General features: G+C 42.0%; 3 protein-coding genes across 3 annotated transcripts; all 3 read left to right on the forward strand.

The window, feature by feature from the left end:
• Positions 1–1,933: 1,933 nt before the first annotated feature.
• On the forward strand, positions 1,934–9,984 carry LOC109464238 (complement C1q-like protein 3). Its single transcript, XM_019761176.1, has 3 exons — positions 1,934–1,955; positions 3,349–3,453; positions 9,353–9,984. Exons 1-3 carry the CDS (start codon positions 1,934–1,936, stop codon positions 9,982–9,984), a joined length of 759 nt encoding a protein of 252 aa, XP_019616735.1.
• Positions 9,985–11,565: 1,581 nt separating this feature from the next.
• LOC109464255 (complement C1q tumor necrosis factor-related protein 5-like) lies at positions 11,566–14,267 on the forward strand. The gene is made up of 2 exons (XM_019761191.1): positions 11,566–11,829; positions 12,687–14,267. The coding sequence occupies exons 1-2, from the start codon at positions 11,661–11,663 to the stop codon at positions 13,241–13,243; spliced, it is 726 nt and encodes a 241-aa protein (XP_019616750.1). The 5' UTR covers positions 11,566–11,660; the 3' UTR covers positions 13,244–14,267.
• A 1,785-nt stretch (positions 14,268–16,052) lies between these two features.
• On the forward strand, positions 16,053–23,442 carry LOC109464254 (transcription elongation factor, mitochondrial-like). Its single transcript, XM_019761190.1, has 6 exons — positions 16,053–16,953; positions 17,342–17,807; positions 19,151–19,308; positions 21,348–21,497; positions 22,057–22,215; positions 23,078–23,442. The coding sequence occupies exons 1-6, from the start codon at positions 16,906–16,908 to the stop codon at positions 23,357–23,359; spliced, it is 1,263 nt and encodes a 420-aa protein (XP_019616749.1). The 5' UTR covers positions 16,053–16,905; the 3' UTR covers positions 23,360–23,442.
• The last annotated feature ends 3,703 nt before the right edge of the window (positions 23,443–27,145 follow it).

A 27,145-nucleotide genomic window follows, 5' to 3' on the forward strand; every position in this document is an offset into this window, starting at 1 on the left:
CCTTTTCTTGTCTCCTCTCTTCATAGTTATCTGCCATCCACCTTCTGGCATGGCAACAGACATATTTGCCCATTTTCGGCATGTTGACCACTGTCAGAAGGCAACAAAATTTCTTGTTTAAAGTTAAAACTTTTGATCCAACACAAAGAATTCTCTCGCCTAGAGCTTTGGACCAGTCACTCTGGTCTTCCTCAGTAGACTGACCCAGTGAAGCTGAAGAAGACCAGAGTGATTGGTTGAAAGCTCTAGGTGAGAGAATTCTTTGTGTTGGACCAAAAGTTTTAACTTTAAACATGTAACTACCAACACAGATGAACTTTCATGATAACAAAATTTCTTCTTTGTTTTTTTTTTCAAATACAGGCGAAAATTAATGCGCGCGCTGATGTCATCCATAAAAATGACTTGCTGTGGCCTTAAGGAGTATATTTGGACAGACGACGTCGGCAGGCGGTCGGAAGGCAGGTAATGAGACGTGTAACATGAACTTGGCAGGAGTTCAAGGACGGCTAAAGTCTTAGTACTCCGAAGATTCTTGAAGACCACATGAGGAGCGCAAAACTCTCTGGCGAAACCGCCTGCCACGAATCTGACTGCGAATTGAGGTGTTTCAAAAACTCGTATTTTCCCCAGAACTATCGTAGACTGGAACTCGTTGCCACCAAGCACAGAAGGGGCGTCATCACTAGAAAGCTTTAAACATCTCCTGCAATTAATGTGCAAAGATTGAGTGTAACAAGTCGTTCGGTGTGATATAGCACCAGCGCCGCGTGCCTGCGAAGCTGGTGTGTTACGCCGAAGGGCGGTTACACTGGCTATACAGATACAGAAGCTGGTGTGTTGCGCCGAAGGGTGGTTATACCGACTATACAGATACAGAAACTGGTGTGTTACGCCGAAGGGCGGTTATACCGGCTATACAGATACAGAAGCTGGTGTGTTACGCCGAAGGGCGGTTATACCGGCTATACAGATACAGAAGCTGGTGTGTTACGCCAAAGGTTGGTTATACCGGCTTTATGAATACAGATACAGATACAGAATGTCCTACTTCTTTCTTCAAATAAACCAATATGAGCGGTTTGTGGTAGCCTGTTGTTCACAGCATGGGGACATCCCAGTATCATCAGTGATGTGTTTGTAACAATAAACCTTGCTTGCCCCCTGGATAGTTCTATATAGAAAGCTTCACTAGCATCTCTCGTCAGTGTGTCATATACTAGTATATGATGACTATCGCTGTGACATTGGGTTTAATCCTACCGTCATTATTGTGCTCGTAACTTTTCCATCTTTCTGGTGACAAATAATGCACTATGAAAACTTAAAATTAATAAAATAGCGGATTCCTATACCTTCGTGTTGCTCTCAACTATATATGTCTTTTCCTGAAACTGATCACATGCGACCGCTACTTCCTCGGAACCCCTACCCTCAAATAAAGATATTTCGGCCAATACCCTGTGGTAAGCTCTTTTTGGTTGCGTCCAAGAGTATCTTTCGGCGACGAAAATAAAGAAAAATCACACTAAATCGCGAAAATTGAATACTTTACACGACTTTCCTGAGTATTGTCTTGTCCTGTATTCGTCCTCTGCGTTGGTGGCGGCATAAAACAAGTTGATATAACTTGAGTGTGCTGTCACCATGTCTAGTCATGAAATGTTGGCATATAAAAAAAATTTAATAGGAAACCTTCCAAATTATTTTCTTTTAACACTAGCTCAATGAAGATTTCACAGCAAAGCAGTGAAATTTAAATTTAACGATACGTTTTAAGACGTTTGTCACAGATGCCAATGACAGTTTTGTCCACCTGCTTCTCTTTATAAAATACCGCAGACTTCTAAAGATAGATGACACCTATCTAAGAAGCTCAAGGCCGTGTCTTGTAGCCACGTCGATCCCTAAAACCCGAAGATTTATGCACCAGATGTGGAACACGTACCACGTTGGTCAGAATCCTCAGAAGAAGATCGTTAACAAACACACACTACACCACCACACGAATGCGGTCCACGTTCCTCTGTTAGGCCATGTTGATTTGATTATATGGATGACATCCACGCGCGCATGAATTTTCGGCCGTTTCCAAAAAAAAAAAGGTTTCAACCACACTGTAAATCGTACAAAAACAGTTGCAACATGAGCAAATATATATACCGTAAGTTGAAAAATAAATATTTGAAAACGATACCACTGTCGTAGAATGCCAAAATGAAACGAAGAAGACCGCATAATGTAAAGAAATGAATTTGAAGAGTAGATTATTCGCCATATCATACTCTGTGTCATTTTTTCAACCTTCATGACCACGTAGATTTCAGAATGAACGCAACTTTTTTTTGCAAAACTTTTTTTTATTATTCGCACGCTCGCATCAGTTTTGGGGTTTCCGTCGATGTTATCCATATAATTAAATCAACATGGCCTTATCCCTGTTGTACACGTATTGAACAACCGGAACTTCATCTTGGGGGAAATATAGTTTCGCCATGGATGCAATTTTGGACTTGTGTTAAGATTTGGTGATAATCATTTTCCATATGAATATTACATGTATTTGTATCACAGAAAGTGATCGCTGATGATGATACAAAAATCAAATCCCGTTTTGCATTTGATTGACCTGTACTTTCATAGGGTACAAAGTAATAGCCTGGATGCCATCCGATTTGTAACGATTTTTCGTGGTTGCCGTTACAACAATTAAATCGGATGGCACCCAGGCTAACAAAGTAACATGACGGTTTTCGAATGCATTCATACCTGCTTTGTAGCAACAAGCAATTTGGTGTTTCACCTTCAGTATAAGAACGCGTGTGACCTTGTCTTTAACCTTCCAAGACCTGCGGTCAGCAGAACAGCTGGACACCATTACAGCAAGACCACATGTACACACGGATTGTTATCTTACTGGCTCGGGACTTCCACATTGTTATCACAACTTCAAGTGCACCTAAAAATTTACAGTAGCTAAGGCTTACACCACTTCTCGTATATTGTAGTACCATAAAAAGGGACTAAATCGTTGCACGACCTATATATGTATCTATAACTAAACATACTAACTGTACAGGACACACAGCACATCAAAAACCGCAAGCAGACACATAACTATGTTTCTAGGGCGAAGGGCAGAGCATAGCAGGTTACCGCTAAGTCCTTTAGTGACCCTGAGCGCACATTTGGCCTTCTTAGCAACCAGATCTCTCTCTTTTTTTAAAAGATTCTTCAACCGGAGAACTGCCTAGAACATGGGGGATAGCTTGCCAATATCTCGATTTGTTACCTGCGCGGCAGGTTGTTTTGTTTTCCTGTGTTGTTTGTGTTTATGTTTGTGTAAAGCGGCTGAGGAAGACTCCTGTTCCACGCCGTGTACCAACATCACCGTGTTGGCTCCTGCCGGGCCGCCCGGACCTAAAGGGGCCATGGGACCGAGAGGCCTCAGGGGTGAGTACGGTATCTTAGTAATACTAGTATTCAGTCATACCTTCAATTATCAGAGTTATCAACCAAGAATTGAGGTATTCAAAAACTCGTATTTCCCCAGAACTATCGTAGACTGGAACTCGTTGCCACCAACCACAGTTGGGGCATCATCACCAGAAAGCTTTAAACAACTCCTGCAATTAAATGTGCAAAGATTGAGTGTAACAAGTCGTTCGGTGTGATATAGCTAGCTGCCGCCGCGCCGCGTGCCTGCGAAGCTGGTGTGTTACGCCGAAGGGCGGTTATACCAGCTATACCGATACAGATACAGTTTCAGTTTTCAGTTTATACTCAGGTACATAGAAACCAGCTATGCTGCGTATACAAAGCACGAATAACAGACTATACATACGATATACAGAATGACATAACAACAAAAAAATCACACAGTTTCACCTATCCGTACTAACATCTGTGTCCATAATATCACCAGGGTCCATAATATCGCCACCTTGAGAAAAAGTGTGCTTAAAGATATTTTTACTGCAACATACCCTAGGTATGTACATTTGATGTGTGAAGGAGTGCATACCAAAAGTATGTTGCAGTGAAAATATCTTGAAGCACACTGTTTCTCAAGGTGGTGATATTATGGACCCTGTTGTTATGTTATCAGTAACACCACAATTCCTGAATGAATTTTACCAGCGCCAAAGTCTTACGTTGCAATGATCAGTGACAGATTATTCCACGGTTGGGGGCCGTAGAATTTTAAGCTCCCTTTGTAGCAATTCAGACTTGTTACGGGACACTTCAAATGTTGATCCATTCGATAAAGCATGTATTTTCAGCAATGAGAACGAAACCTATTTTTTTTATTGAAACATACATACAGTGACAAGACGTGGTGGCGACACACTCAAGTTACACTTATATTCATGTCGTCACCAGACAATACGTAATACAAGCAAGCGAAGCACGAGTTTTTATATAGAAGTTGAATACAATAATTAATCATTCAATAAGTGAAACAAATATATGAATACTGATAGGATTGATCAAGTTATTACAAAAAAACGATTTGATTCTAACAAAAATGTCTGTACATGTAGTAGTATTTTGAGTATTGTATATTGTTGACAGAAAAGAAGAACCTCTTAAAAGTAAAGGTACCAGAATATTATCTGAAAGATCGTCCAAGTCAGTAACTAGAGAATAGAAGTTCCTCATTAATTATGCAAATTACATTAATATTTACATAATTGTAATATCATTATGTCAAGCAACACTTCAGCTACCTACGCGGCCAAACACGACGATCCATCAATCGGTTCTTGAGTTATCCGCCTTTAAACATTTTTCAACTAACGCCCCTGCAGTTCCAGAGCAAGCAGCTAGGGTCACTTCATTCCCAGCCCAAGAGCTATCTACCATCTAAATTTCATGACCCTAGCATGTCCAGGTCACGAGATATCAAAACCGGAAGTTCAGCTGCAGTATCATAACAAGCCGCTAGGGGGCCCAAAATCTAATCAGTTCCACGTCTCATGAAGACCTACCCACCTACCAAATATCAAGATAAACCATCTAAGCTTTCTCGAGTTATGCTGTTGACAGACAGACACACAGACACACAGACAGACACACACACAGACACACGGCCAGGAAAACATAACCTTCGTCAATTCTTGGCAAAGGTAATAAAGTCAATCAGTGCCAAACGAAATTTATTACTACCTACAGCATCTGTGACTGTTACTGGCAGAGTTTCGCGCTACTACACTTGCCCTGCTGGCATCCTTAAACTTTTAATGCATATGTCCCATTCCGTACCCACTTTGCCCGTCACCTTGAGTTAGCCCAAGTAAAAATAACCATTAAGCTGCTACTTTATTGAAAGCTAGATCAGAATGCTGTCAACTCAAGCTAGTGTTACTTTCTAAAACGTCACTGGCGCAAAGCATGATGTAGTTAAAATAGAAACTTGGCAAGAAGGTTGACGCATGTTGCCACTCTGATTTTTGGGCAATAAAAAGTGTCCAAAAAATTACTAGGATATAGCTTCGGGAGTTCATTTTTGCATAGATTCTATAGCGGGGTCGTGTGGCACATAGTGGGGTCGTGTGGCGTAAACGTGTTCGGCTCGGTACCAAGAGGTCCCGGGTTCGAATCCTACTATGTCACCGATCTTGTGCCCTGAGGAAAGGCACTTAACACGAATTTCCTCGCCTCACTCAGGAGGGAATGAGTACCTAGCTTCGGTTAAGGACGTCCCTCGGATAGGACGTTAAATGGAGGTCCCGTGTTTGGTTAGAGCCACACCCCACGCACGTTAAAGAACCCACCACACTTATCGAAATGAGTAGGGGACCTTCCCGGTGTGAGTGGTTCAACATTACAGTCCGGTCTTACGCAGCTTGTACTCACAGCCTAAAAGCGGTTTACCGGTTATGCGAAACAAACAAACAAACAAACAAACAAACAAACAAACAAACAAACAAGGATCAGCTGATATGATGGGGGTATATGCATGTATGTTTTGTTTCGTTTCCGTGTTTTGACGCGGCTGAAGCATAAGTAGAATATACAGCAACAAGAGTTCTGCTGCAGTACCTAGAAAAGCCGCCAGGGGGCCCAGAATCTAATCATTTCTAGGTCTCACCTACCCAGTTTCATGACAATGCATATTAAGCTTAGGTTGATGGAGTCAACCGAAAATATGGGGTAAGTCCCAATTCTTATCTAAGTGTTGGAAGTTAAAGTTTAGTCTTTATTTCGCATATTAAGCTTCTTTAGTTATGCTGTTCACAGACGGACAAACAGACAGACGGACAAACGCTACTGAAAACATAACCTTCTTTGCGAAGGTAATAATAATCATCCGACCTAATGTTTACATAAGAAGCCTCTCTAGAAATACAACGATGGCAGGCTTAGTAGTCAGGATGTAGCCTTTACAATTACTAGGTTAATAAAGCAAAGACACGGCTGGGAAACCTATTTTAACCTTCTCCTGGTTTTATTTTAACTAAAATATCGCTAGAGACCTGTTCAACGTTAGGAAGGTCTGCTCTATCGGCTGACATGACCTACTGAGAACCGCCCCTGACCTGAAGTAGTAAATCCATAATCATCTTTGACAACTTCGTGATTTTTTAATCTTCCTACTCGTGGCACCATTTTACACGTGGAATTCCATTCCCATTTCTCATATTTACTCTTCATAAGTATTAATATTTCTCATATTTACTCTTCATAAGTAATTTTTATGGATGACACCACGCGCGCATTAATTTTCGCCTAATTTTGGGAAAATTTTTTTTTTTTTTGCTTTTTGACAGTGGTCAACATGCCGAAAATGGGCAAATATTTCTGTTGTTGGAGGATGGCAGATTACTATGAGAAGAGGAGACAAGAAAAGGCTCTGATTTAATGTTTTGTATCTTACCTTGATGCAGTGATATGTGATGCTGGCTGTGTGTATGTGATGTTCCCACTGAATCAAAGTCATTTGTACCATGATTGAGTAAAAATTTTCAAGGTAGGAACCTTGTTCTTTTTCGGCCCGCCTTGTTTTTTTTTCGCCCGCTCGTATTAGATTTTTTTTTATTTTTTATTCCAACATGTAATCACCAGACGTGGTGACGACACACTCAAGTTTTTTTTCAACTTATATTAATGCCGCCACCAACACAGGGGACAAATACATGACGGGACAATACTCATTTACACCTGAGCTAAGTGCGGAAAGCCGTGTAAAGTGCCTTTCCCAAGGGCACAAGATCGGTGGCATGTCAGGACTCGAACCCGGGACTCAAAGTTCCGAGTCGCGCACTCTGCCGCTACGCCACACGACCCCACAATTATTCGAACGTATTAGATTTGCAGTCTGTGGAGGATGTCATCCATAAAATTTACTTGTTGTGGCCTTACTCTTTATGGTATTTGGTCAACCTTATCACCGTAAATTCAAGAGAGGCCGTTTCAGTCAGTCAGTCAGTCAGCCAGTCAGGTCACTGTCGGCCGTTACACGTGGACATCGTTTGGGAGTATTTTAGAAGTTCGACCTCTGAACTTGACATGGACAGTTTGGCTCCAGCCTCATCAAAGTTCTCATTAGGCCATGTTGATTTGATTATATGGATGACATCCTCTGGGAACCCCAAAACTGATGCGAGCGTGCGAATAAAAAAAAGTTGTTTGGCAAAAAAAAAAGTTGCTTTCATTATGAAATCTACGTGGTTTTGAAGGTTGAACAAATGACAGATGAGTATGGTTTGGCGAATAATCTACTCTTCAAATTCATTTCTTAACATTTTCGTCTTTTTTGTTTGATTTTGACATTCTACGACATTGGTGTCGTTTTCAAATATTTTTTTACAACTTACGGTGTATATTTGCTCATTTTGCAACTTTTTTTTTGGAAACGGCCGAAACTTCATGCGCGCGTGGATGTCATCCATATGATCAAATCAACATGGCCTTACTGACTTATGAAGATCCCAATAAAGTCAAGTCAAGACAGTCAGGGGGGGTGTGTAGGGCTTTTTTTTTATATTCCAACATTTCACGACTAGACATGGTGACAGCACACTCAACTTATATCAACTTATTTTATGCCGCCACCAACGCAGAGGACTGATACAAGACAAGACAATACTCAGGAAAGTCGTGTAAAGTGCCTTTTCCCAAGGGCACAAGGTCGGTGGCATGTCAGGACTCGATCCCGTGACCTCTTGGTTCCGAGTCGAACACGCTGCCACACGACCCCTTCTGGGTAGGGGTTGAAGAGTTAAGTTACAGTGTCAGTGTCGATCCCTGTGATTGACTGATTCAAGGCGACTTGCCATCCTTGTTTGTACAGACACGTTTCTGGTGATCAGAGTAACCCCTAAGTAAGCTTAAGTACATGTCACAGAGGTGGTATATCTTTACTTTGAGTTTGAGCTAACATTTTGCAATACTGATGTACGCGAAACTTTCCGTTTTTGTCCGGTGTTGTGTATAATAGATATACAAGACTCTGTCACAAGTCTTCAGTCATTATCGCCCATATACACGTGTCTTTACCAACCTTAGCTCACATTGTCCCTTTTTTATATGTTTTTAGTGCATTCCGACAAATACAATGAAATGGGTTTGACACAAGGGACATGGTTTCTTGTAATATCATTCCTCAGCTAATTGATAACGTGAAAAGATATCTTAGTCTTGCATTCTCTTCTAATGGGAAAGCATACAGATATGTAGAAGCACAATGTATCTCAATATCAAAAGAACAGTCTTTATTTCCGAAACCATTTGCATCTTTCTGATGCCCTAACCGGTGCAATGGCTCGTAAGTTGTGGGTCGTAAGTTCGATCCAGGCCGAGTCAAACCTTTAGAAAGGTATGATACTGCTTTCTCTGCTTGGCACTTAATATATGAGAAAGAGTACTACCAGTGGAACGCACACCACTACCAGTAAACTAGCCCCCTACTCGCTGAAGTGATTGCAAAGAAGTATGTGGCAGGCCTGTGGCCTAATTAGGGCTACAGAAACGGAGATGGGTCCGACCTATGCACACCATACGTACGTGAAGGAACTTAAACAAACAAATGAACTAGAAAGGTAACATTTGCAAGTCCAATTACCTTCGCATATGATCTGCTGTTAATTCTTACTCAAATACATTCATATATGTGGTCAGACAGGAGTATAAATCCCTCCTACTATAAAATTGCAACATTATGTAACCCAACACAAGTTACCATGGTGAGAGACGAACAAATCAGGTCATTGGCCAGGTCAGAGGTGAGTGTTTGGAACGGAAGAAGAAGAAGAAGAAGAAACGTAGCAAAAACAGTTTGTTTTCCTTCGGTAAACATAATAAGGCACATGTTCCCATAATAAACTCAACCATCTAATGTTCCTTCCAGGGCGATGGGGTATGCATCACCAGGCGGACAGAGGCAAGCCTCGGCCGGGCCCCGCAGGTGAGAAAGGTACGAGAGGTGCCCGAGGTAAGAAAGGTGAGCCAGGTGCTACAGGACCTCCAGGTGCGAGGGGACAGAAAGGCGAGGCGGGCGAGGCAGGTGCGAAGGGGGGGAGAGGTCACCCGGGGAGGCCCTGTACGGGAGGATCCAGCTGTAACACCCTGTCTGGTTCCAGTTTCGTGGCGTTCTCCGCCACTCTGAGAGTCCGGATCCTGAACGCCCCCGAGAACACCATCGTTACATTCGACATCGTCCACACCAACGAGGGCGACGCCTACAACCGGACGAGCGGGAAGTTCTCGCCAATGGTGAGCGGCTTCTACATGTTGACCTACACGGGGATGACCACCAGCGTGGCCGGGTCCGCCTACTGGAGCCGGCTGAAGAAGAACGGCGAGGAGATAGTCAGCCTGTACGACAGGTCCTACGGCGACCACCTCTCCAGTTGCAACAGCGCCATCTTGCGGCTGCAGCCTGGGGACGAGGTGTGGGTAGAGTTGGACGGAAAGTCGTCCATGTGGAGCGACCCGGGCGGTTACGTCTCGTTCTCAGGGTTCCTTATCCATCCAGACTAGCACAAAAGCCAAAAGACATGTACACGGTTGATTTTCTAAAGTACAGTTGACTGTAACTTGCATAGCATTTGGCCACCGTTATTCGTAGTATGTCCTTTGAAACATTTGTGTGAATCAAACAAGAGAAAAGGAGTAATATCACCGCAAGGCTAAGGTAAAAATTAAAAAAAAAAAACTTCATTCAATAGATAACTGTACACAATATCTGTCGTATATGGTGACGAAATATGTCATAATGCCATTGCTGGTATCTGTACATATGCATTAAACTGAACGTTCTACATATTACAAACTTCGTAGGCTACGGTCAGACTTTGTCCTTTTGTGCGAACATACAGTCAAGAAGTTATTCAATAGTCGAGATGCCCTGCACTAGTTCCAAGGATGTAACGTTTCTGTCAACTGCAAATGAGATGAAAGTACTGCAGAAATGACTTTAAGTCAGAACAAACAACCGAACAGGCAAAGTGGCCGGACCTCTACAGAAGTTTAGATTCCATCAAATACTTACAGCATGCCTATGCTTTGTTTGCTTTGGTATCTAGAGTAAAGGAAATACTGAAAGAATAAGTCATGATGAAAGGATACAAATGAAATGAAATTAAAGACAGGGTCGAAGACGCAAAACTTTGGCACTTCGTGAATTTTGTCAAACGTTAGGCGTTTTTTTTTTAATTTCCAACATGTAATCACAAGACGTGGTGACGGCACACTCAAGTTTTTTTTTTAAACTTATCTTAATGCCGCCACCAACACAGGGGACAAATACAATACTCATTTTCACCTGAGCGAAGTGAGGAAAGTTGTGTAAAGTGCCTTTCCCAAGGGCACAAGGTCGGTGGCATGTCAGGACTCGAACCCGGGACCTCTAGGTTCCGAGTCGAGCACTCTGCCGCTACGCCACACACCCCACGTTAGGCGGTTGGCCCAGTAGCTCACTGGCAACTCGTTTTAGGATGTATGTTGTACCAGATCTTTCATCAAATCTAAAAGGAGTAAAAAAAACAAATAGGGGGAAATGACGCTTCTACATCTGTAACAATACTTGTTCAGCAATATTTCAGACAGCTATGTTTATATGCGTCTTCCTTAACGACTCTCAAATGTGACCAAAATATTTTCAGTTATCCAGTTGTGTTTTATATCAATCAACGAGATACTGTATAACAAATACAACGTTTGCCAAGTCTTCCATTTTCGCAGTTATGTAACAAAATGTTGATACAGCAGAATTCGAACTAATTAATGTACTACGCTCCTGTAAGCAGCGTTTAATTGCTTTCCGGTGAGGCTTACTTCATGTCAACGAAGCCTCAGTTCTTCAAGGGGACGACCATCGTTGTGTGCGGTTGTGTTGAAGGTTTAACTGATTTCTTTTTGTGAATCCCGTAGAATAAGATAAATGAAATTTTTACAACAAAAAGAGGGTCAAAGCCTGCGCGAACACCATGTATATTTACGATACCTAGATCAAAACTATATTTCCGATCAACACATTTTATCAAAACCTCTACTCCAACATGCACTATATCTCCTGCTCCATCCCTTACACACTGTTTTCTGTCCGTCTTCGGAACTTCGATTTGCCAATTTTTTTGAGACGAAAACAAGCCGACTTAAAAGGCGAAGTTTTTCCACCCCCGCGCACCACTTGCACAGTCAGCCACGGCTAATTCATGATGAAGATCGCTGTGCTGGTTTCCCTTCTGCTCGTCCTGCGCGCCTTCTCGGCCCTGGAGACGGACCAGGATGGCGTCTGCTCCCGGCAGCTCAACAACAGTCAGAACATCACCGTGGTGGCGGCGCCTGGCGCCAAGGGCGAGCCGGGGACTGAGGGGCCGCAAGGTAGGGAATGCACACAGCTAGTGTAACCTGGGCGCCATCCTCCTTAGTTAACGCTGGCTCCCTAATGTCGCTGGTTACCATGGCTAACGTTCCTGGTACCCAGCGACATTAGGGAGCCGGGGGAAACTACGGAGGATGGCGTCCAGGCTACAGCTAGTAAAAACTGAGAGGAAACGCCGATAGATACATCTGGAAGTATATGTTTATCGTTCAGAAACTATGTTATACATGTATTTCTGTCAAACGTTTGAGAAATCAATTTGCAATGCTTTCATCAGGCATTTCTCGATTCCTAACAACGCTAGAACAACCATTTAAAGAGCACAATGAGTGAATCGTTCCTTGTGTGTGCTAGTTGTTCTCCTTACTCTGATAGCTGCAAGCAAGTTTTGCTGCGTAGAAAATGTATCTCACTTATATTAGGGCACACTGACTTAATTCTATGGATGGCATCCTCTTAAGACCTCCAAACTAGTGCGTCCAAGCATATTCCAGCCAGAAAAATTGCTGCTAAACCACAGGAATACAAAGCTAGGATTGTGAAATTTCGGTAGCACATAGCGACTTTTATCAAAAGCCGGCACATGCTGACCTTTTGCAACATTTATAAGTCGGCACTTTACTGAGTTCTTGAGTTCCGTGGAGCCTGCTGGGTGCCATCCTCCGTAGTTACCGCCGGCTCCCTATTGTCACTAGCTACAATGGACTACGAAGAATGGCACTCAGGCAAGAGCCTTGGAGGCAGTGCTTTTTTTTGTGATAATCAATGTGCGCGTATGTCATCTATAAAATTAAGTCCGTGTGGCCTTAATCGGGAGCAAAGAACGAACAGCAATGTTGCACACCTTCCCTGACAGGACCGAAAGGTGAGCAAGGTGGGAACGCTCCCAGAGGCGCGCCAGGTAAGCTGGGACCGGCCGGACCGAGAGGTGACAAGGGAGACAAAGGTGAGCAGGGCCCGGCAGGTGAGAGGGGGGCACCCGGTACCAGCCCACCTGCTCCACCTGTCGTGGCGTTTTCCGTGGCGAGAACGTCCAGACTCGAAAAGTCCAGTCAGGATACGGTAGTGACGTATGACGTCGTCCTTACCAACGTGGGCGGGGCGTACAACCAGGAGACGGGGAAGTTCGTGACGGAGGTGGGAGGAGTCTACTTCTTCATCTTCACCGGGATGACACCTAGTGTAGCTCGTAAAACTTACTACCTTCGATTAATGAAAAATGGAGAGAAAATGGTTGGTCTGCACGAGCACAATGGCTCACAAGCTAATTCCCAGTCAAGCAGTAACAGCGCCATCCTGCAGCTGCAGCCTGGGGACGAGGTTTATGTTCTGCTGATAGGTGGATCGTACTCTCTATACAGTAGCGGAAACAGATATCTCACGTTCTCGGGATACCTTATCCATGCCGACTAAGCAACAACCCTAGAAACTGCCTTATGCAGTGTCAAGTGGTGAAGCGGATTTTATTCCTTATTACGGTCTTGTACTCATTTCATAGACATCAAATATACCACGTTATTCTTATATCAGACGCATGAGGCTTTCCTATATAACCTATAGATGCATATATGTTTAAGGACGAATGTAAAACATGGCTTGGTTTCTTACTTTTTATGTGCCGCTTGCTAACACGATTATGATGTTACTAGTTACTACGAAGGTTACTAGTATTCAATTTGTTGAACCTCATCGCCATATAGAGATGAAGATTTGTTCCTTAATGCGATTAAGACTTCAAGACTTCAGCAAGTCTATGTTTCATCGAAGCTGAAGGAAACGTTACACCAGAACTTATACATGTAAAGGTTAGAGACATTTTCTCGTGCGGTCAACATTGACTGAAAAGCGCTAGCTGGCATCCAACCAACACAAACGGAGCTCTTCCATCGACAACAAATATCCAAGCCAATTGCTCAGTGAGTCAAAATGGAGAGCCAATATCAGTAACTTGGCAGAATGTGCAAAATCATTATCTCTAGCGCTGTTTCAGCCGATAAAAATAATGATAGCGAAATCTAATAATGCATTTTATATTTGATAGTTAATGTTTAACACGGTGGGTGTCCTAACATCGGACGCTTTTTTTCACGCGCTCGAACTATACGCTCTATCGCTAATTGTCAGAGAGTGGTCAGGTTTTGATGAATGAATTTTGAAAGTAGTGGTGTAGAGAACATACTTGAATAAGAAATGCATCCATAGTGTTCATGAGCCGTTCACACTCCGCGTTACAAGTGACAAACGCTGTGAGACGTTTTCGTGAATGTACATCCGTGAATGGCCGACGCTAGACAGTGTGCCCTAACTTCACATGGTTTTGTAGTTTTGCTGTCTTCAGAATTTAGTTATAAACAGAAATAAGAACTGAATTCTATGATATTTCAGCTTTCTTTTGATGGTAAAATTGCGATTGTGGGTATGAGGAGGGTTGTATCGAACGCTAATCTCCAAGCAGATTCGGTGGGGCAGGGGGACTTTATATTGGCCTGTCCTGTATCCATTGGCCGCCTGTATCCAACGTTCGCCCCACGAATCTGCCACAGAACGGAAGGCTTCAAGCCTTTCAAACCTAATCACTCTGACACTTTTTCGGCTATTTTCAAGTAGGTGCGAAGTGTTTTACGGCGGGTTGCGTTTTCCACCCGCGCGCCGCGGGAGTTTCCGTCCTGGCAGTCGGTGCGCAGTGACCCACGACTTCCTAACGGTCCAACTCGGGGTCACATTTTGAAAGCCGGACATTTAAACCCTACTTCGTGGGGCGAACGTTGGATACAGGCGGCCAATGGATACAGGACAGGCCAATATAAAGTCCCCCTGCCCCACCGAATCTGCTTGGAGATTATCGAACGCAGCCAGTCAGTGTTTCGACTGAAAACGGATTCGACTAATTATACGCAATCAGCTCGGTCTCATATGGGAATCATTACCTTCGCCAAGAAGGTTATGTTTTCAGAGGCGTTCGTGTGTCTGTGTGTGTGTGTGTGTGTGTGTGAGCACGATAACTCGAGAACGCCTGGATGGATTGTCTTGATATTTAGTAGGTGGGTAGGTCTTGATGAGACGTGGAACTGATTAGATTTTGGGCCACCTAGCGGTTTGTTATGGTACTGCAGCTGAACTTCCGGTTTTGATATCTTGTGATCTAGACATGATAGGCTGACGAAATTTGGATGGTAGGTAGCTCTTGTGATAGGGAAGAAGTGACGTGAGTTTGGGCCCCCTAGCTGCTTGCTCTGGAACTGCAGGGGTGTTAGTTGAAAACTGTTTAAAGGCGGATAATTCAAGAACCGATTGATGGATCGTCCTGAGTTTTGGCATGTAGGTAGCTGAAGTGATGCATGACATAATAATATTACAATTATGCAAATATTAATGTAATTTGCATAATTAATGAGGAAATTCTATAAATCAGCTGCATTCCATGATAGGACTATTCAAGCTTGTGACATATGTAATTCAGAACGTCAGAAATACAGGAAGATATTGATTATGCAAATGAAGACTTAATTTGCATAATTAGTGAGAAAATGTTATAATTACATATTGGTAATGTCTGGAATTTCATACTTGGGATATTTGAAAGTTATGTGAAGGTGAACATAATTAAACATAACTTATTCAAATAAGGACCTCATTTGCATAATTTATGAGGACATGCTATAATGGCATGCATTGATAAGATAAGACTGTCTTCTGGTATAGAATATGATCAGCAGATATAATTGATGCAATATAGGATCCTATTTGCACAATCAGGGGGATTAATCTATTATTTCTTAGTCATAAAGGCTAACATCATTTGGCGAAGGTATGAGATCGTGGAACTCTAGTTGAAAATGCAGACGACAGTGGCGTTGGCGTTGTTTTTCTTGGGTCGGTTTTCTACAAAACAAACACTCAGAGACCGAAATTTTCTACTGTTTTGTAAAGCGTTATGTTCATATGTATTTAGCATTTGTGTGACTGCTTGGCAAAGGTCATATTTTTCTGGGCAGGAGCCGTCGCTACCAAGGGGGTCGTGTGGCGCAGTCGGTAGCGCGTTCGGCTCACACCCCAGAGGTCGCGGGTTCGAACCCTGCTGAAAGGCACTTTACACGACTTTCCTCACTTCACTCAGGTGTAAATGAGTACCTAGCTTCAGTTAGGGACGTCCCTCGGATAGGACGTAAAATGGAGGTCCCGTGTTTGGGAGAGCCACACCCCATGCACGTTAAAGAACCCACCTCACTTATCGAAAAGAGTAGGGGATCTTCCCGGTGTGAGTGGTTCGAAACCTTACAGTCCGGTCTTACGCAGCTTGTACATGTACGCACATGTATACAAAACTGGTGTGTTACGCCTAAAGGCGGTTTACCGGTTATGCGAAACAAACAAACAAACCAAGTGACCCTCTTCTCAGCGCCATCGATTATTATTGGCGAAATTCTGTTTTTCAATAAAACGATAAGTAACTTACTATATACACGTAGAACTGTAATTTGCATGCAAATAACACCTGTATGCTTTGACTATGACTATTTGCCTTTTTAACTAGGAATGTTAGTGGCAATAAACACGGCGTACTTTGGCATACTAGTACATGTAATAAGATCAGTACGTAAAAAAACCGTCCGAACTTAGGGCACGTCCGAACTTGGGGCACCCCGTTTATGTATTTTAACAACTATGGCCTGTATTTTACCAGTAACGTTAAGTACTCCAATTCAGCCTACAGGCTGTGACATTTTAACTAACACGTCAATAAAACATTTACTACTAAAGTTGGCCTTGTAGTACATTGTTACGTTTGATACGCTGGTTGATTAGTATTAAAAGAGTGTAGACATGAAAAATACTACAGAGACTGACCACTGTTACCCCCAAGACTGGTCCAGATTAGGAAATGCTGCAATAGTTAAAGTTATCGATAGATGGCGCTTTCACACAGGCGCACCGCTGTCGTCTGCTACGGCGCATGCGAAATCTGTTCGTTGGCTGTTGCGTCGCCGAGACAGACGAACTCTGCACTTCTTGACGTTTGTAACGGCTCGTCTTGTAGTTACGAGAGATTGAACAGATTCTGTAGCTCCTAAAAGATGAGTTTTCGTTATTTAGTCCATCCTGTGCTGTGGAGATGCATCCAGGTATGCTTGATTTTCCTTTACACGTCGATTACTAGCACATGATTTGGGGAGGGGGGCAACCCGGGTAAAACGTGTTGGGTTGCACCGGTTGTCGTTTCCTTAGATTTACAAACTACTTGATGATAGATAATTCCTCGTAAATAATGTACAGATGTCCCTCTCTGGTATGATCGTCGCTGCAATTTGTAGCCAATGCCAATGTTTTGCAAACAATCAAAATTATCCGAACGCAAGTATAAATTTATAACGTTATATAACGTTACTGTCAACCACTGGATCGACGAATGGATACCTCAAGGGCACATATCACTGATCTAGTCTTGCTGTCCTTATCTTTAAAACATACAGTCCCTCTAAAAATGTGCAAATACCTTTTTCTTGGCGTCAGGCCACAGGCTTGTTTCCTCGTGTAGCAGCGCCACCTATACGATTGAGGCTGCAGTGCAGGTGTATCTGCAGGACCTACTCAACTCAGAAACAGGACAACACCTTCATACTTCACGAGACCCAAGAAACGGTGCACCACGGGTCAAATTCAGACATACATGACCAGGAAATCACTTCTACAACAACAGATAATAGCAAAGTAGCCACAAGTACGAACTTAGAATCAAACCGTGACATTGAAACAGAGACCAGTCCACAACAAGCACCAAGCTTACACGTTGAGATAAAAAAGAAACCATCAAGGACTCGGTTAGATGCGACGTACTCCCCAGAAGACAGGGAGACTTTGCTGTCGGTACTTAACACAGCATCAGTGGAACAGCTACAGCACACGGGGGCAGCGAAAGGTTTGACAGCGGACGCCATCGTGACTCACCGTACGCTCAACGGACACTACCAGACACTCGGTAATCTCAAAACCTTCTCTCTTATACACAGTCCTTTTGAAATTGTGAAGTACTAGTAGATGAATGCAATTTGGCAGAATCACTGTCTAGTAAATAGCCTCCTTCGCAGACTTGTTGGGCGGTTGGAGCGGGAAACCTTCTCTCCATGGAAAAAACTCCCTTCGCGGCAAAATCGTCCCTCCGCGGCATATTACTCGCGTTGCTCACCGAAAAAATAATGCCGCCGGCCAACAAGTCTGCGAAGAAGGCTAGTCTAGTAAGTAGTTGACACCAATGGTATGGTGTGGTGTACATGTATGATGCACGTAATGTCACGCAACAGCTTTTTGTTCCAACTTTTTTTGGCTAATAATATAAACTTTCCTGATGAAAACTAATTTTCCAGCTTTGTTCCTGTGCAAATGTATCTCTTGTAACTAGTAACAATGTTCACTGATCAGCTGCATACAATATTCCTCTTACATATTACTGTAAATCAATTTATATTCCTGGTAGCAAAATTTTGCGGTCTGAGAAAAATGGACATGTTCGCGTAACTATATGTTCACGGTGGTAGCAGGTGCAAAAGAAAAAAAAGTTGGGGAATTATTTGTTTGCTGTAATGATGAATTTGCGGTACAGAAGTGACCGCAAAAACCGCAAATATAAAAGTACGTCAAAAATTGTGATTTATATTTGGCCACACCAATTTAATTTCTTGGTTAACGGATTCGCCTGCTTCATTTTTTTCTGATTTGCAAATAAAAATAAAAATTCAGAGTCAACTGCAAAATGCTCATATTTTGCCCTGAACAGTTGAAAACAGTCCTTTTCTTCCTAGTTGTTACAGTTATTCCATCATTAAAAGTTCAAAATTCCTTGTTTCAATTTTGAACCAGCCTGGTGTGTTGACTTCATGGCTCCTATCGTACCATTTTGGGCCATAATAGGATGTCTAGGCCTGTTTTATTTTTTAATTTTTTCGCCTGCCCGCTCCATTATTTTTCTAGAAAAATCCGTTTTTTTTTTTTTTCTAATCAGTGCAGAGTGAACCTGATCTTAACATCGTATAACAATGATCTTCGTTTCAATATGTCACATCAATTCCCCTCGCTTGATTACATATACATACCCTTATCAAATACATAATACATAATACATAATTACATGGTACATTATTGTCAAAAAGTAGAAAATCTCTGGGAGGAATTCAACAAGAATCTGTTTACTGCAGTCTTGAACTTAGTCATGTTAGGACTGTCAGGGAAAACCGAGGCTGGTAAGGAAGTTTTCAACCATGCTTTAAACCATGCTTTCAACTGTTAACCGAGAAATTAAAGGTTCATCTAATCCTTTTCTGACAGGGAGCCTGCTGGATGTGCAGGGAGTGGGAAGAACCACACTGAAGAAGATATGTGAGAGAATCCTGAATCCAACCTCGGAGTCAGACAACGAGTCAGGGCGAGGCCAGGTCAGCAGTAAGGCCATCTACAAACCTCAACTCAGTCAGGACAGCTTACAGGTCAGTGTCAGGGGAGACAACGAGTACAGGCAAACAATCGCCTGTTTTGTCTCCCCCTCCATTGTGTTTTGTCCCAATGGAAAAGCCAATAAAGAAATAAACGTGTCGTTACCTTTTGTGTTTTCATGCTGTCATCAAGTACTAGAGAGATAAGTATGTCTTTGTCTTGTGATGTATTGTATATTGTTACATTTGGTTGTATATGTACCCACGGCCCCCTTTAGGCCACACCGACTTAATTTTATGGATGACATCCGCGCTCGCATTGATTTTCGCCTGTTCTAAAAAAAATCATGTTCACCGAGGCTCTGACCTGGCTCTAGGCCTGGGTAGTCCATGGTAGTTAGCGACAATACGGAGCCGGGCACCCAGGCTACCGAAGCTCCACGAATCAAGAACATACGAACGTACAGTGCCGATTCATAAATTCCGCAAAAAGCCAGCATGTGCCGGTTTGTCGTATACGTCGCTATGTACTGCCGCAAATTCACAATGCCAGCTTGGTATACCTGTAGGTTAGTAGCATTTTTATTTTTGGCCGGAATTTTTATTATTCGCCCGCGCGCACTAGTTTGGGGATCTTCAGAGGATGTCATCCATAAAATTAAGATGGTGTGGCCTTATATTAAAAGCAGTTTTAAGTTACTTAGTGTTGCTACCCAGGTTAAAGAACACAGAAGAATTAAATAGATAACTAAATGTTGGGAACTGTTTCACTGAAAATCAACAGCAGCAATTCACAAAGTACCTATTATTAGTAGTAATCATCAAATGATAAAGATTATCAAATTGTTCAGTGTGTAGCCTTGTATCTTGAAAACATTCATTTAACAAACTTGTACCCCACCTCCTCATGGGTGTTCAGAATAAAAAAAACTGAAGGTACATGTAGCTATGCACAAATTACATGTACAGACTATTGTAGGAAAAAGGAATTAAGCTACTACAAGCAAGAGTAATTAGCTAAGTGGTAATGATGCTTACAAGCTGCTGAATACTGCCAAGGTTTTAAACCTCCTTGGTACCGGACCAATCATTCGGTAACAAAGAAAACTTCTACAGTGGTCGAAATACTTTTTTTCAGTGCTCTGCAATATTGCAGAAGAGTAAAAATTTTGTTCTGCAATTTGGAAAATTAATACTTTCTGCAAATACACAAGCCTCCATACTACAATCTTGCAGGTTTATAAGCATGAGCTATTGATTCATATGCAAATTAGTTAAGACAAATATTTGGAAGTCCAAAAGGAAACAAAAGATAGACAAGTCAAGACAAGGTTGATGCAAATTAGTGAAGAAGCTCCTGTTGTTTCAAAACAGGAGCTTAAGTGTTGTCTGTCCTTGGAGCCAAAGCGTCAAATCCTAAGTGCCAATTTTTCCTGCTGCAAAATTGCAGATTGTATAAATTTTTTCTTCTTCAATCTTGAAAATCTATCTGCAGATTGCAGACTGCAGACAGGTATTTCGAACACTGTTCTATCACAAGGAATCATGCCACATCATTTGACTTATCAAAAGTACACTGCTGGCCCTCCACCCCGATGGAATATTGAATCAAGGGCCAAAATTCCCAATGATGGGTGGATTGAACTGACGAACCCATGCACTGGTGAGGCATACCATTACCATCGTACAATGTGTGTTTTTTAAACCACACCAATTTAATTTCAAGGTTAACGGATACGCCCGCTTCATTTTTTTCTGATTTGCAAATAAAAATAAAAGATCAGAATCAACTGCAAAATGCTCATATTTTCCCCGGAACACCTGAAAACAGTCCTTTTCATCCTAGTTGTTACAGTTGTTCCATCTTTCAATGCAATGGTATCATCAAAAGTTCAAAATTCATTGTTTAAATTTTTAACCAGCCTGGTGTGTTGACTTCATGGCTCCCATCGTACCATTTTGGGCCATAATAGGATGCCTAGACCTGTTTTTTTTCGCCCGCCCACTCCATTATTTTCTAGAAAAATCCGTTAACCAAGAAATTAAATTGGTGTGGCCTATATACTTATTGACTGTGTTCCTTCCCTGTACAGAGAGTGTGGAGTGTGTTGTCCATTAAGGCTGGACTGAAGCACCTGTCCTGGGCTCACCTGTGTCGGGACGGGACCCTGCATGACTGGGACACTCAGGAGGTGCCCTGCTTCCTGTCAGGACGTTTCCAGACGCACGAGTATCTGGAAGCCGTGAGTTCTTACAGTTTCGTACAGTTTTAACCAGGGAGTGTGGTGTAAACGGTAGTGTGTTTGGCTCAGGACCAAGAGGTCCCGAGTTCGAATCCCACCATGTAAGTACCAGACGCACGAGTACCTGGAAGCCGTGAGTTCGTACAGTTTGTACAGTTTTAACCAGGAGTCGTGTGGTGTAAATGGGAGTGTGTTCGGCGCAGGACCAAGAGGTCCTGGGTTCGAATCCCACCATGTAGGTTCCAGACACACGAGTACCTGGAAGCCATGAGTTCTTACAGTTTCATACAGTTCGTATGTTTTAACCGGGGGTTGAGTGGTGTAAACGGTAGCGTGTTCGGCTCAGGACCAAGAGGTCCCGGGTTCAAATCCTACCATGTAGGTAACAGACGCACGAGTATCTAGAAGCCGTGAGTTCTTACAGTTTCATACAGTTCGTACAGTTTTAACCAGGGAGTGTGGTGTAAATGGTAGCATGTTCGGCTCAGGACCAAGAGGTCCCGGGTTCAAATCCTACCATGTAGGTTCGAGCCCTGTGGATTTTTGTTCTGTTCTGCAGGTATCCGTGATCCTCGCCACCTTACCCCCAGCAGACCTGTACTTGCTGGAGCAGCAGACGATAAAGAACGACGCGAGTATGGCTCCACTCAAGTTACACTTCCGCTCCGTGGAGGTCATGCTGTACAGCCTCCTCAACCAGGACTTTCCTGACACAAGGGTAAGATCTAGAATGCAGTCATGTGTCGCTATATTTACCTGTCATCAATTATGTTTACCGAAGGAAAATATACCGTTTTTGCTCAGTTTCTTCCTCTTCTTCTCCTCACCAATAACATGATTTGTTGACGTCTGTCACCATGGTGACTGGTGTTGGTTACATAATGTTGCAATTTCGTGGTCTGTTCCTCTCACCATATACTAGTACTACATGTATGCAAATGTGTTTGAGTAAGAATTAACAGAGCAGACCATGTTCAAAAGTAAACATTGTGCATTTGCTTTGCAAAAGTTACTTCTCTAGTTTAGATTATTTTATATTCTTGACACCATATAAATCCATATTAACTTGATGCCAAAAAGCTACCTTCACAGGAACAAGCTTAATGTGCCAATAGATTTTCCTCTATACCAGATCTCTGTAATACTCTAAAGTTCCTAGTCTTGCGATCTCTTAGTTATAGTTGGGCAGGCAACTAACTTATATGACAGGTAAATTCAATTTCATTCTAGAAGGTAATAACCCTTACTGTGTACAAATAGGTAAATATATCAAAGAATGTTTAGACCTTATTATAGCACAAGTAGTATAAGTTGATTCATATAGTGTCTTGTATGTAGGTTTATTTTCTTGTATTTGCATATCTACATGTTAAAGACCTTATGAAAGTCGCTGTACTTTTGTTGTGTCAATAAAGTTGATTATGATAGAGTTGGAACATGGAGTGGACTGTTCCATTAGGCTATAGGGGGAGGCTGTCCTCTTGTCCATTTGTGTAGAGCACACAATATTACAAGAAGGATTGTAAACAAAACAAAATAAAAAACAGTAGTATTACATTCTCATATTTTTTCTCTTGCAGGAACACAAAGTTGTCAGCATGTCCTACGCAGCCATTGGCAGGTATTTTGGAGTGTATGTGAGCGGGTCCAGGACCAGCGGACGGAACATCATTCACGACATTGTCAAGGACTCACGGGAATCTCTCAACCCTAGAATCTCTATTTCCCACGACATGGCCTCGAGCTTTCTCAGTAGGAAAGACGGGATTGTAAAAGATTCTCTCTGTGACTGTCTCATGCAGGCGTTAGCTTTTGTTGAAATTGTTTTAGGTGATAGTCATACTGGCATGAAAGGCAGCTGACAATTGTACTTGTACATGTTAGGCCACACTAATTTAATTTGTTGCTTCTCGGATCGCCCTGTCCATTTTTTTTCTGATTTGAAAAAAAAAAAATTTTTGTTCTAAAATAACTGCAAAAGGCTCAATGAAAGACATATTTTGGCCTCAAACAGTTTAAGAAAGTCCTTTTTTTTTCCTAGTTTTTCAATGTAACAATGCAATTTTAATTTTGTTTTATTAAAAGTTCAAAATCTATTATTTTAATTATAAACCAGCCTGGTATGTTCACTTCATGGCTCATATTCCGGTTAAAATCGGGGTGCCTTGGCCTGTTTTTTTTTTTTTTGCCCTGTCACTTCATATTTTTTCTGAAGAAAAATGAGAAACAACAAATTGAATTGGTGTGGCCTGAATATACCGAGTAGAATAGAAGTACTACAGTGACACTGTGTATTCCGTATCATCCGAGGTACCAGCCTGACTGCTGGTTGGATCACCGAAAGACTGGAGGGAGATCTGACCCACAGGAGGGCTAGGACCGAGGGTGATGCGGAATACAATGGTTTTGTATTGTACAATGTATTTAATATTCCACCCCAGAGAATGCACACTGGTATTCGATTTTTCAAAGTTGGCGCTCTCAGCAAACGCGAAACACATTTTGAATTCTCATATGAAACTTTTGAAAGCCCGGATGATACCCGTTAGAACCCTGTGTGATATAGCTAGTTATCACATGGGCAGGAACACCCATATCAAACATTATCGCAGCCCAGATATGACAAAGATATATTATGTAACCCCTAAACATGGATGATATAGCCAAGAATTTGTGAATTTGATGGAATAAAATTTTTGCACCTACATGTACTTGTAAGATGATTCTGTGTTGCTTCTGTGAAGCCCTATGTATGAAAGACCACAAAATTATCTTATATATGAACTGCTTGGGGTGGTGGAAATTTTTATGCACTGCAGATTGACACGAAAAATACAGATTCTGAAGCAAACAGTGCCCAATCCATTAGCCTGATAAAAGAACGAAAATGCATTATGAATTTAGAATTGACAATCTCTGCGGCAATACAAAACTTAGGCCCCCCCTAAAATTTTGTCTCACATAAAGGTAAAATTTTTTTGACCTAGGCTGACTGAAAAAATGCTTTTGATAGTTTGGGGAAACATGATGTTAGTGTGTCCAATGTCCACGGATTATTCCATAAGATTGGTCCAAAAAATCTAATTACATGTAACGTTACCTTCGACAAGAAGGTTATGTTTTCAGAGGCGTTCGTGTGTGTGTGCGTGTGTGTGTCTGTAGACACGATAACTTTAGAAGGCTTAAATGGATTGTCTTGATACTCGGTAGGTTGGTAGGTCTTGATGAGACCTGGAAATGATTAGATTTTGGACCCTTTAGCAGCTTGTTATGGTACTGCAGCTGAACTTCCGGTTTTGATATCTCATGATTTAGACATGCTAGGGTGACGAAATTGGGATGGTAAGTAGCTCTTGTGCTGGGAAAGAAGTTACCATATGAATGTAAACCAAGCAGATGTATGGTGGAAGGTAAAATCGTAACAGCTTGGGGATTGCCATAGTTACACGCCTGGCAGAGACTCTGTTTCCATTGATATGATATTGAGAATGAGACCGAAAAATTCACAAATTGATTTCCTTCGTACATTCTTCGTCAGTGTGATAATATTCAGTTTGTTGTCATGAAGAAAAGACCAGGTTCAAACTGAAGCTATCCCTGTCCTTGGTGCTGAATGCCATCCTCACATAATGCCCCCCTCCCCTGTTCGTTGTAATATTACGCCGTTGCCGAGCATTTTCACCTCTCCTAACCTCATAAATCGGCTCCTTTTCTCTGTAAAGGCAGTTCTTACAACTCTGTAGCTTATCTGGGGGAACATAATTGCCCACAATAGTCCCGTTCGACCGAAAATCCATCGTAACTTTAGTTGTTTACGTAAAGCAGCTTTATGGTTTCGAGTCGGTTTCCCATATTTGGTCGTAAAGTTACACGTCATCGTTGTTTTTAACCAATCACCAACGAGGAATTGTATTAGCCAATCAGGCTCAATGACTCAAAAACGTTGCCGTGATGATAACCAATCAGCATCAAGGATACATAGACTAATGACCCTCTGCGCCATGTATCAAAAGCGACTTCTAGCAGTCGGTGAAATTATTGCACGTAAAAAATCCCCTCAAGTACCTGCAATAATTCCTTTAACTGCTAGAGGCCCCCATTGACACGTGTGATGAATTGGTATTATGGCGCCTGTGGATGCATCACAGCATCCAATTAACTAGAACGTGAGGGAGTGCACGTTCGCCAGGGATATAAAGATTCTTTTGGACACCTCAGGTATGAATTATTACACTTCTAGAAAAGGTTTGGTGGAAAAACCGGAACGAAAAGTTTATGCGTTTAGGCGTTTCATTTTTCGTTATTGACTATATTTTCCTTGATTTTGTTCTTGTTAGTATCAGTTCTAAGCGTCCAGAAAACACCTAGACGTGACTAAAGATCATATAGAAAATATTGCAACAACTAGTTTTATAATCGTTTGCGTTATTTTTACTTTAAACGCTAATATCTACACCCAATCCTGCCTACATTTAACCATGCATACATGTATCTACATGATTCGCCTGGATTACGTAACTACCTCGCATGACGTAATGCGGCACCTGGACTTATGTATGCATGTTTTTTAGCCTCGTTATGAGACGATATCCGTTGATTTGATTGGCCGGCCTTTTAATCGAATTATTGCTCGGCTAAGAACTGTCAAATGACCATAACTTTTGACGCCAGAAGCGTCCTTTTAGTCACAAATTGCGGACGTTTCGGTTATATTCGGCTATATATACTTTGTAACTTTGTGATCTTATCGTTGAAACTATGATATGGGAACACTTAGCTGTAAAGTGTATGGGAACACTTAGCTGTAATGTTTGTAACTTGTCACCTACTAGCTAGAAAATGTTCAAAACATAAATGGGTCAAAGAAAGATCATTTACTAACGTGTGTTTTCCTAAATTTATAAAATTAAATGACGAGGATAGAAAAATTGAACAATTCGAATTTGTAAGATGAAAGTCATAATTAAATCATTGTATTTTTCAGGCCTGTATGTGTAATGATTGCCTATTGGCTTGTCGTAAATCTAATCTTAAACTTGATTATCGAATGCAAATTTTGCTTATGATTTACAGGTGGCACAGCACCTGTGCGTGAAACACGCCTTTAGCTTTCCAAGATGGCGAGTGCACATGGAAGGGAAGAACGAGCTGGGTAAAAATTCCGCCCAGGAAGACGCGCCACGTCCGCTTTGGTGGTAAGTTGTAACTTTAAATCGTCGTAGATACTCTCTTGACTATTGTAGGCAAATCTCCTCCGAGGTGAATGAAGCAAAAAGACAGAATTTTGAAAATAAGTTGCGGCAACTGTCACCCACGAGTTAACGCTGCACCAAGTTAAGCAACCGATGGGGGCGCTTTTGTGTGGTCCAGTAAGGAAGATAAAAAGGCACTTTCATATTTATTCAATTTTTTGCACCGTACCAACACCAGTTCTTTGAACATGGGTCAATCAATTACTATTCAATGAGGATGAAATTAATCATCCTGAAATAGAAAAACTACACCAACGAATTGCACTTTGTAAATAATCCGCTGAGGGGCGCTTTTATGTGACCCCTGACCTGAACAGCTTTGCTTGAAACGTGGTTTGTTGTTGTCCTGTGTGTTTTGGTCAAATTCTATGCGTTTCAGTCTAAAACAAAAGTGTT

This window comes from Branchiostoma belcheri, unplaced genomic scaffold (assembly GCF_001625305.1).
Source record: "Branchiostoma belcheri isolate BF01 breed outbred unplaced genomic scaffold, Haploidv18h27 scaffold135, whole genome shotgun sequence".
Classification (NCBI taxonomy): Eukaryota; Metazoa; Chordata; class Leptocardii; order Amphioxiformes; family Branchiostomatidae; genus Branchiostoma; species Branchiostoma belcheri.

Bases quoted from the DNA above. Each gene is read 5' to 3' on its own strand.
- LOC109464238 (XM_019761176.1), top strand. From the start codon at position 1,934: ATGTGGAACACGTACCACGTTG. The intron at 1,956-3,348 runs GTCAGAATCCTC...GTTTGTGTAAAG, and splicing joins GTGGAACACGTACCACGTTG to CGGCTGAGGAAGACTCCTGT. The intron at 3,454-9,352 runs GTGAGTACGGTA...TGTTCCTTCCAG, and splicing joins GGGACCGAGAGGCCTCAGGG to GGCGATGGGGTATGCATCAC.
- LOC109464255 (XM_019761191.1), top strand. From the start codon at position 11,661: ATGATGAAGATCGCTGTGCTGGTTTCCCTTCTGCTCGTCCTGCGCGCC. The intron at 11,830-12,686 runs GTAGGGAATGCA...CTTCCCTGACAG, and splicing joins GGGGACTGAGGGGCCGCAAG to GACCGAAAGGTGAGCAAGGT.
- LOC109464254 (XM_019761190.1), top strand. From the start codon at position 16,906: ATGAGTTTTCGTTATTTAGTCCATCCTGTGCTGTGGAGATGCATCCAG. The intron at 17,808-19,150 runs GTAATCTCAAAA...CTTTTCTGACAG, and splicing joins CGGACACTACCAGACACTCG to GGAGCCTGCTGGATGTGCAG. The intron at 22,216-23,077 runs GTAAGATCTAGA...TTTCTCTTGCAG, and splicing joins AGGACTTTCCTGACACAAGG to GAACACAAAGTTGTCAGCAT.